This window comes from Quercus suber, unplaced genomic scaffold, assembly GCF_002906115.3.
Source record: "Quercus suber isolate HL8 unplaced genomic scaffold, Cork oak 2.0 scaffold_147, whole genome shotgun sequence".
Taxonomy (NCBI): Eukaryota; Viridiplantae; Streptophyta; class Magnoliopsida; order Fagales; family Fagaceae; genus Quercus; species Quercus suber.
Window position 1 is genome coordinate 1,322,030 of NW_027069608.1, and position 11,668 is coordinate 1,333,697.

Sequence of the window (11,668 nt, forward strand, 5' to 3'; positions counted from 1 at the left end):
TATAATACACCTACCCACCTAATGCACTCTCTATTTTCTTTGAAGTCATATCTCTCTCTTTCTTCTTCTCCTTCTTCTTTCTTTCTTTCTTTCTTTCTTTCTTCTTCTTCTTCTTAAATTTGGATTTAATTATGAGCAGTGATTTTGGGTTTGCAATTCGGGTTTGGGTGGATTTTTCCACTGCTGTTACTTCTTCTTCTTTTGCAATATGGGTTTGATGAATTTGGGATCTAGATTTAGAATGCATTTGAAAATTCTGATGATTTTTATAGATTTGTAGAGGGATTCAAGAGAAGATAGAGGAAGAGAGTGGGGGAAGAGAGAGAGATCGGATGAGAGAGAAGAGAGAAAAAAAAAGAATCAAATAGAAAACTATAATAATACTGAAAATATACACAGTTACTATAGCAATAATGGATATGCACAATATTGAGCAAAAAAGTGTAAAATTATGTACACAAGACTAGTTTAAAACCCTTTTGTTGGGTAGGTAGACTCCTTAACCATTAATATAACATATAAAAATAATAAATAAATAAAAAACCTTAACCCAAAAGGGCAAGCCTAAGTATAAACTAAACTATATTATATTAATTATTCATCATTCTCTTCATTATTAACATGGAACTTTACTCACATATATGTGAGTTTCTGTCTCCATATAAGTTTCAAGAACTCTCCGTGAGTCATAAATAAATCCTACTTACTCTCCTTTGCCTTATGGGGTTTTCCCTTCACTAACGCATCATCCATAGGTCTTCACTTGTCAACCCGCACATCTTTTATTCTTGGAAACCTCACACCTCACTGTTATCTAGCGTCATTGACAATACTCCTTTGTTAGGCCTTTTTTCCAAAATCATTTGTGAAATTTATAGACTTGCTTGATGCAATTTACCATCCCCACTGCCTCACACTACAATGGGCTCTAATACCACTTGTTTGAGAGAAAAACCTACTCCTTGAGTATTAGTACAACATATAAAGATACACTTAACCCAAAAAGTCAAAGCTCAACGGATATGAACTCAACTATGTTATGTTAACCAATCATTCTTCTCATCATTATTCAATGTATGACTTTACTCATGTGTACACTCAGCAGCTTCCCCACCAATTAAGATGCTCTACAATGGTTGCCGAGCATCATAGATTCAGAATACCTCATGGCCTGAATTATTTAACTAAAAATTAATCATCTATCGCTGGTAAGTATCAACTAGAGTGTGAGAAGAAGTACTAGATTATATAAAACTTCCTCATTGGTCTTTCCTCAAAGCAGATGAAGTGTTCCAGAATGCTTGATCATCTCATTTTTCCTAATTACAATGGTAGACTCTTAAAAAAACTTGTAAAGTTTATGCCGTTCTTGTCATACAATAACTGACCATTGATCTTGGACAAATTATTGGAAGTCTCTTAAAATCTAGAGACCCAGACACATGTACAGAACTCAAGTAGCTAAGCCACTATTAGAAATATCTTTGAACATTTACAGCCACGTGATCAGAAGTCACTTTCTAAATGAATCCGAATCCAGTAATTCCAGTACACTCCACAGCTCCAACTTGCAAGAAAATGTGTAGCAATGCTTACCAATACTGGTAAGCATAAAGAGACCCAGCTACTTCGATTCAGTTTCCACTGAACTTCTATCAGTCTCCGTTTCAGACCGTTGATCAGATGACAAAGGCTGCTCCTTTTGAATCTTCTCGCCAACAGAAGCATCTAAATCAACAGGCTTTTTGAACTGAACCAAAATCATGGTCATATTGTCACATCCCTCACCACCAGCAGAAGGTGCCAAACACCTGTCAAACACTCTCTCACATACAGCTGAAAGTTTACTTTCCTGCATAATTTGATCGAAATCTATGTCACTTCTATGCATATTATTTTCCGTAATCTGAGAACAGAATAAAAAAAATACTTACAGTCTTCAACTGTTCCCGTACATAGTCCACTAGTTGTTGGCTTGTCATGCAATCCCTAGTGCAAGAGAGTCAGGGTTTTCATCACGACTAGCAGAACAGAAAACTAACAGAAATTCAAAATGCATACTAAAATTCACTGAGTATTAGACAGTTGGGATCACACATCAAAAGGTAAAATGACTCTAGTAGTATTAGTAGTAAATATATATATATATATATATTATTAAAAAGGTGACAGAGTATGTGATTTTGTATAATGATAGAATATCATAGACTGGTAAGAAGAAAAATGTTATCAATCAAATTAGCTTGTTAGAGAATCCATAGCCAACCTCAATAGTTTTGGGGCTAAGGCCTTGTTCTAGTTGTTGTATTGTTCAAGTAGTAATATTATTCTTCTAAAATTAAAAAAAGGATAGCCTTTGATCAGATTCTGAATTTAACATCCTAATTGTATACTACAAGAAAATGATGATACTGCTTTCTTCACATGTTATCCAAAAAGTCAAACATCAAATTTTCCAATTGTGTTCCCATGTCATATTTAATTTTTTAGGTAAATTGCAAATTACAATTCTAAAGTTTAGAAGTGTTTGGATTTTACACCAAGAAGTTTCAAAATTTGGATTTTACCCTCTAAAGTTTGGGGGGTTTGAATTTTACAACCTAACGTTTTAGAATTTGGATTTTACCCTCTAAATTTTAGGGGTGTTTGGATTTTACTACCTAAAGTTTTGGAGTATTTAGATTTTACATTCAAAAGTTTCAGAATTTGAGGGTGTAACAAGGTGTAAAATCTAAATACTCCTAAATTTTAGGCAATAAAATCCAAACACCCCTAAAATTTAGAGGGTAAAATCCAAATTCTGAAAAAATAGGTTGTAAAATCCAATCCCCCCCAAACTTTAGGGGATAAAATTCAAATACTGAAACATCAGATGTAAAATTCAAACACTTTTAAACTTTAGGGAGCAAAATCCAAATTCTGAAACTTCAAGGTATAAAGTCCAAACACCTCCAAACTTTTGAGGTGAAATTTGCAATTTATCCTAATTTTTTTTTATTGAAATATAAAAAACAAAGAAAAGAAAAGAAAACCAAAGACAAAATTAACAGTTTATTCATCAAGATGAAGCATACATCAATTCCATAGTGAATGTTAAAGATGAAAAGATCCACTAAAAACAGAAGGTATGAAATTCATCTCTTAACTGTAAACCGATTAAAATTGTACAAATATGTATTATTTTTAGGGTAAAACTTCAAACTGCTAACTATATCAAAAAACACATAACAATCCTAAACTAAAAATTGTCATAAAGGACAGAAGTGAATGGCAAAAGGTGACATGCTAGAGGAAAAAACACAAACAAGTATGCTGAGACTGAAAACTTACAGTTACAGTTTCCGTTACAAAAGCCCTAGCTAATTCTAGCTGTAACAAAAACTAACTGCTAATAATTGAGTTACAATACAGGAAGTTCAACTACTACTACAAATGACAAGACACTACTCCAGCTTCTAACTGACAGGCTGCTGCCAGCCTGCCACAATAAACTGCACCAAGGCCGCAAGCCGCTGCTGTTACTTGCCTTAAGAGTTGCAGCCACCTTGGTCTTCATACTAGGGTATTATTTTGCTGCATCAAGTTATCTTCTTATAAATAGAAGATTATGAGATTAACATAATAACTTGAATTTTATTATCAATAACAATTTAGCCTTTGGTTAAAAGTTGTCTAAAGAACTTAGGGTGAGCTTGAATAAACAACGAAGAAGAGATTCCCCCCTTGTTTCCCTCTAAAATACATAGGCTTCGATGGAAAATCGAAGCTAATCCTTGTCCAATGGTGCTCCTAACACCGTCACTATGTGTGTTTTAAAAAGTTGTTTTAGGTGATCTAAAGCTTATAGACTTCTTTTCTTAATGACTGTACATCACAAGGACTCAGCAAGAAGATTGAAACAGGCCACAAATGTCCTTACCTCACCTTTCCTCTCCCTTCAATTTATCAAAACCTCCTCCCATGACCAAAGATCCCAGCCCTTACAGTTACCTTTCTCTATCCCTCTCATGCAAGAATTGGATGGGTAGTTACAATTAGACAAAATATTTAAAATTAACTAAGAGGTAAACTTCTTTTTTTTTAAGAATTTCAATCTATGGCGTCCAATTCTGATGATTGTGCTCTTTATCATCAGACCAAGACACCAATCGGCTTTTTTGGTGTAGGCGGGGATTTAACCCCAGATTTCTTATTCAACCATCAGAGACTTTACGAGTTGAGCTAACAGTACAAATATATACTCAAGTAAAAGGATTACGAGCCCATAAATTCAAATTTGATTCAAGTATCGGAACAAATCTCTAAAATACTGCCACAAAGCAAAGAAAATTTCTAACACTATCAATTTGAGGAAGCTGGCATTTTTACATTCAAATAGACATTCCTCGAAGTCCTTCAATGTTTAGGCTTTTAAACAAAAGATGGAGTATCGATAATTCTATTAGAGTATGCACAAAAAAATGTTCTCCATTACAATAATGTCCAATTATGACATTCACCTGCAGAACCATTCCACCACTATAAAGTCCACAGGTGAATATTCTAATTTAAATTAGGTGTCAAATTGCCAAAACCAACTTTTCTATATAATTGAAAATTTGAAAATAAAAACAATAGATGGCCCAAATGAATTTAGAAGCTAAAATGATGCCCACAAAATTATGAACCATAACATAAAAGTCATTAGTAATGAACATAAGTTATCACAACTGATTCCTGCCAATGCAATCCAAGAAGTAGATTTCTACCTCACTAATGAACTTCAAAATCATCCAATGCTCTTTTGCACTAGATGCCAACAAAACCAGTAAAGCAGTACCAAACACCTAAAGACTAGCTTATCATAATACACATAAGACCATCTACATTTTCACCAAATTCATACAGTTTCATCCAGATTCGGAGTCCCACTTTGAATTCAAATTATCAAATATAGTTTCTAATATTAACCCTAAAGCATTTAGAAAAGATTTCACAAAGGACAGAATATTTGGAAAGAAAAAAAAAACATTAATAAGTGAACCTGATTTCTCAATAGGAAATTCAATTATAATTAAATATGGAAACTAACTTACCAAATCCCATCACAAGCTAGAACAAGAAACTCATCATCATCACAAAGCTCAACCTAGTTCAAGGAGAACCAAAGATATCAAAATAGACCATGGGAAGAAGAATCCCTTAAGAACATGTCCCAATCATGATGTCAGAAAAACAAGATGGCAAGAAATAAGCAATATGATATTGTTCTCAAAGCCACAAAATTCCACACTTTCTTCAAAGTACTGTAACATATAGAGTGACAATGGTATATGCAGCAAAACAATCAACACTTGCCCCCCTTTTTTTCTAATTAGTGGTAAATTCATTCAAGTGCTCAGGATAAGGAAGCCTTAGTGGCAGATCATATGAGATTACACAATGGCTCCATTCATTGGGAGCTCAATTTTACTTGGGCAGGTCAGGAATGGGAATTGGAGTCACTTTCACTGTTTTTGGATTTACTGTATACAATAGAAGTGCAAGATTGTGGAGATGATAAATTATGCTGGAGGCCATCTATTTATTGTTTTCCAAGGGTTTTAAAGTCCGAACTTATTATAGAGCATTAGCCCCTAAGGTGGATTAGATATTCCCTTGGCAAAGCATTTTCCCTATAGCCCCAACAAAAGTGACCTTCATATGGTCTACTTCATTAGGGAAAATTCTAACAGCAAAGAATTTGAGAAAGTGTAATATTATTCTTGTGAGTTGGTTTTGTATGTGTAAGGGGAACAAAGAGATAGTGGATCATTTGATATTGCACTGCCCTATTGCCAGGGAGTTGTAAGATATGGTGTCTGCACTTTTTGGGGCTTAGTGAGTGATGCCTGGGAGAATTGTTGATCTACTAGCAAGTTCACTACGCCATTTTGGGCAGCATCATGATGGGGAGATTTGGAAGGCCATTCCTCATTGCTTGATGTAGTCGTATTTGGAGGGCAAGAAATGCCAGAAATTTTGACTGGTGTGAGATGTTAGCTTTAGATCTGAGATCGCATTTTATGAGGACTTTGTTCCAGTGGTTATTGGCCTTGGGAAGTTTTCTTTCTCGAACTTGGAGTTTATTGACTATTGTTCTTTTAATTCTTAGTTGTATTTACATCTAGTATACCACCTGTGAACTTGATTTTTTTTCTAATAAAATTATTACTTATCAAAAAGTAGTAAATTCATTCGAGACAAAGTGAAAAGGACATAGCTTTACCATAAGAGAAGTAAAGGAAAAAGAAAAAGAAACAAGAAAGTACACCTAAGAACTAAATGCATTTTTATTTATCAAAATGTAATTTCACAAATCTTCACCCCAATCCACACAAAAACTACAGATGTCCATATGCTACATACAGTTTTTATGTCTGGGTTGGCCGTAACAATCTGCCTGTCAGCTGGCAAAGATCTGTTCTGCTTGAATTCCACATCTCCTGCAACAATCAGAATTGTAAACACAAGAAATTGGCATAAAAGATTTATTAAAAACAAAACAAACAAAAAAAATATATTATTTCTTCCACTTAATATTAAGATCAAGTTTAAGAAAACTTTAGGTACCAATAGCTCTTGCCAAGTTCAAGCTTCCATTGACTCGACCAAATTGTATAAAACCACCAGCTTTCAGAATCCTTTCTTTCTCAAGCTCAAGATCAGGTTTGTGATCTTCAGACAAATTATATGCCTGCATGAGCGTTTCATAAAGCATTACATGGACTCTCATGCAAAAACTGAGCACATAGGGGCAGGGGCAAGAAAGTATCTAAATGTGAGATTCTCCTTACAATTTTAGGATGCAAGGGCAATCATTTTTTGTCCAAATTTCCTCCAATACCCTAGGGCAAATGAAATATGTTGCATTTAAGTAAACAGCCTCATAGGACCTCGGCACACCTAACTGTCTTGTATGGATATGCAGGAAAGAATGCACCCAGCCTAAGCATAGAGGTCATGTTTCTTTGTTTGTAAGAATGGATTCTGTGTGTGTGTGTGTGTGTGCAGTGTGTACATGCATGTTGTTAGACTAAATGATTAAATTCAACATTGCATAATAGCTTAAACTTTTCCGAAAATTGGTAATTTTTCGTGATATCAAAGCAAGAAGTCTTGGGTTCAAACCCCATCTCCACCTTACCTCTCAGCTAAAAAATTCCCACATGTTAGGAACCACTTAATAACAGTAGTTTATGCGCGCACGTGTATGAGTAGTTTTAGATTAATTGATTAAATTCATGATTTCCTAATCGCTTAAGCTTTTGGGACAATCAATAATTTATCACATGTTTTTAAGGAAAAATTTTAAATACTAGTAGAAATTAACAATATGGTCCTCTGTCCAAAATCTTTGGTGGATACTTGTCCAACAATAGGCGTGTACGATACAAATCTTACAACCAGCTCCATGTCATATGTGTTCTCCTCCATGCACTTTAGAGATTCCAATCAATTAGACCTTAGCACCCGTTTGATAATAAATCAAATACATATCTCAAGAGAATGCAAAAGGTTTAATAGTCAATATTAATAACAACTGCCACTTAAATGTCTTAGCAATTACATTACAGAACTAAAAGACCAACAAAAAGTATATATACAGATTGACTACCCAGGTTATTTCGCTCTCCCGGTTATTTCAGTTCACAGATTGGAGAAGATGTTAAGAACTGGAATGATTTTGGGAATTTTGGCAGGTTACTTCGAGGGACCCTTGGCCTCCATAGCAGAACTTAGAGAGAAAGTAGAGAGAGAGAGAGAGGAAGAGAATAACCAAACAACAATTCATTCATCAATGTGTAACACAATCTGTTCTTTCCAATATATGCAAGTTGCAGACCCAAACTAACTGATTCTAACCAACTGATCAGTTAGTTTAGTTAGGCTAACCACTCTAACTAAACTGCCACCAGTCAATTACAATAGAGCGGCCCTATTATGAGTAATACTACTCTACTATGCATATGTATACTAGCTAATACAGGTGTCTAAAGAAGAGCATGATGCAGCCTTGTAAAGATCTCATATAGAAAACTTGCAGAAAAATATTTTGAAATTCCTCAAAAGATAAATGGATACCTGACCCTTTTTGCACATTACACAACGAGAATCACCGGCATTTGCAACAACAACTTGGTTGTTTTGAATGATTGCTACACAAGCTGTGCTTCCCGAATTTGGTCCATGATAGTCAGAGTGAGGCCCCTAGTTTGCAACATAAAATTTCTTCATATTTATTCAAATTGCAGTTGCATAATTAAATTATTTTATAAAAAATGAATTTGCTATACAAGAGTAGCTGATATTCTTTACACAAGCTGTGATTTTAGAATTTGGACCGTGAAACTTAAAGGCCCCTAGTTTGCAACATAAACACTCTTCATATTATTCAAATTGCAGTTACATAATTAAATTATTTTATAAAAAATAAAGTTGCAATATTTCCAGGAATTTTATATTTCAAAATACTACAATATTTGCAGAAACAGTGAGCTTTTATAGCATTGTTATAAAAATTACAATGCAATAGGAGAGGTGACGTAGGAAAAATTAGGGATTTGTCAACGTTTAGTTGTGGTGGGTTTAGGGTTAGGAAAGAAGAAGAATTAGAGAGTAGGGATGTATAGGGGCTGTGTGAGAAGGAGAAAGAAACAACAAAAGCCAACGTGCAAATTGCCCAAAACACTCAATTTCATTAATCAATTCAATCTATTTTCTTTGAATACATTGAGCACAATATATATATAAACTCTTAGTTGTCCTAGTAATAATAGGATTCATACTAGTATTAGGACTACGAATAAAACCTAATAAATACTAACTTGGACCCAAAGTAAATAAACCTAAGATACTTAGTATACCTTAGAAGATTCTAGACTCAACTAAATTACCAAAATACCCTTAATTTGCAGGAATTGCTGAAATTACAGATTTGCCCCTCAAAACAAAACTGACCATAACTAGTAAAATAAAAACCCAAATTAAAAACTCTATTAACCCTAAAAGATTCATACTTAGACCATTAAAAGGGAATGACTTTCACTTCAATTGGACTTCACATGAGGACCCAATAAAATAATTATTGAATAGGTGACCATTCCCGCTGCATCATTTTTCCTTTTTAATGACAGGAAATCTCTTCAAGGTAGGGCCTTTTGGACCCAACACTGTCGAGTAAAGTCCTGAATGCACGATCCCACCCGCAAGAACCGTGCATTGGAACATCCTAGGACCATGAGGAAGCACACCCCAAGGCCTAGCAATCAAGCTTGACCTTGTGCAGGCATTCCCACTGGCATCTTCAAGTCAGCAATGTCCTTTTTTGGCTCAAAATCTATCCTTTTTTATAGACTCAGAAAATTCAAATTACTAAAATGCCCAAAAACATAGTGAACGAAAAAGGATCCACCAGAAAAAAAAAAAAAAAAAAAAAAAAAAAAAAAAAAAAAAAAAAAAAAAAAAAAAAAAAAAAAAAAAAAAAAAAAAAAAAAAAAAAAAAAAAAAAAAAAAAAAAAAAAAAAAAACCAATTTCAACTACCTTAAAATTACCCACCAGAAGCTCTAATAATGTCACACAAGCAACTATTCCTTTTAAACCAAAGGCTCTAACTAATCATTGCAAAGATTGAGCATTATGCACTACTATCCTAATTGCTTATAAATGCTTCAAATGTCCTTCAAGTATCAATCTCATAATGCTTCCTAAAGCAGTTATGGTTCCTAATATTTTTACAAGTCCTAACTGCATTTTTGCTCTTTACACGGTTGTCTTTCCTTGCTAGTATACTTTAGCACAACATGTTTGTTGCATTTCATTATGAGCCAAATGTGCCAGGCTTCAAAAGCTTGTGCATGGAACTGAAATACTAAGCAAAACCAAACCTAAACTGATCGCTATGGGATCATCCAGACAACCAATAACCTAATTTGTTATCTTAACCAATATGTCAAAACCATCAACAAAGTTATACTAGAAAAATGGAAGATGCTTACAGTTGAGACAGATATTCAAACACCAAAGAGAATTGAAATATCAAACACCAAAGGGAAAGATAAAAAAAAAAAAGGGATTTTCAATTATAGAAATGTGAATCTGACACTCCATTCGTTCCAATGTTTTTTGGAAAATGATTCATTTCCTAGAAAACTAACTTGTTTTCTTGTGTTTGGTTGCGATCTTGAAAATGCGGTCGAAAACATTTTCTATTTTTGTTCACATGGAAAATCATTAAAGTTTCTTAATAATTCCAAATAATCATATAACCAAAAACATGAAAACCAACCCCAAATGAGAAAATATTTTTCTATCTTGGGCCATTGGGAACCTCAAATGGGAAAATAGACCCCAACTTCAAATTCACCTGAAAATTTAAGTGGGAAAATAACTGATTTGAGTAGAAATAGGTCATTTAGGGTTGGTGAATGGTCAGTCTATAGAGAGAGAAGTTATCACAGGGAAAAACATTTATAGTGAGAAGTTTATTTTTGGTGGTTTGTTGTTTATATAATGTTCCAGAACATTTTCTGCCGTAAAATGTGAAATACATTTTTCACAAAACAAACAGAGCAGAGCGTAAAAGAATCTATCAGTGTTATTTTCAATGTTGGTGGAAGAGAAAATCATTTAGAACTTCAACTGTTCAACCAAAAACTTCACAACAAAAATATTTTAGATAATAGCAGTAAAAATCTTCCATATATTTCTTGTTGAATTAAGCTTCCAAATTCCAACCTAGTATTCTGCAATCTTCAATCAGATTTCAAGTTCACATTCACTTTATAGACTGTTACAGCTCCCATGGCACTGACTTTAAACCTTGGATTTATCATAAATGTGTGCATACTGACAAAAAATTCAGCCATATGGCTAAATCAAAAAGCTTAAGGTACTTTTCAAAGAAAATATTGGGTCAAGCACCAGAAAAATATATTAAGTCAAAAACTTCAGTTTCTAAAAATCTACCTATTGTCAAAATCAGAAATATAATTGCATAAAAGTTAACAAAATGGACAGAATACAGTTTGTTTAATGCAAAAACCATGTCACATGTGACTTGTTATGCAAAAATACATGTTCAATATTTCAAAATTTCACAAGGTAGACATAAATATTAAAGAAGTTTCCAACAAGGATAAAATGAATTAGGAAAAAAAAAAATAGTAACTTCAACTCATAAACAGATTTACCTCCTCAGAAGGCCAATCATCAATATGGTCATTAACTTCACTGCCCTTAGGAGACCATATCAACCCTTCTATCATCCCAGAGAACTTGTCCATTTTATCTCCCAATATCGCTAATTCTCTCCATCCTCTTTGTCCACGCATCATCTCATCCATTCTAATTCAATCCAAAGCAAGAAAGTTAAAATAAAGAAAAATAAAAGTGAACAAATATTAGACAGAGAAATCCACCAGACTAAACCCAACCACCACCCTCCCCCCCCCCTTTCTCCTTCCCTCTATTCACAAAACCATAGTTTCTCTACCGCCCCTCTAGCACCACCATAGCAGGATGCTTGTGTTCACCATTTCTGATTCAAACAATCCATAGTTTTTCTGCCGCCCCTCCCGTACCACCACAGCAGGATGCTTGGGTTCACCGTTTCTAATCCTGGAATGTCCCTGTCGGAGAAGAGAATCT

At 34.1% G+C, this 11,668-nt stretch overlaps 1 protein-coding gene across 2 annotated transcripts; it reads right to left on the bottom strand.

Moving 5' to 3' along the window:
• Positions 1 to 1,225: 1,225 nt before the first annotated feature.
• LOC111986392 (probable protein phosphatase 2C 60) lies at positions 1,226 to 11,365 on the bottom strand (the record flags this gene model as incomplete). Of its 2 annotated transcripts, none has more annotated exon segments than XM_065777078.1 (7): positions 1,226 to 1,852; positions 1,935 to 1,989; positions 5,076 to 5,128; positions 6,388 to 6,464; positions 6,592 to 6,715; positions 8,104 to 8,229; positions 11,212 to 11,365. In XM_065777078.1, coding segments are annotated over 7 exon segments (817 nt in total), but the record flags the coding sequence as incomplete, so codon positions are not given.
• Positions 11,366 to 11,668: the final 303 nt, after the last annotated feature.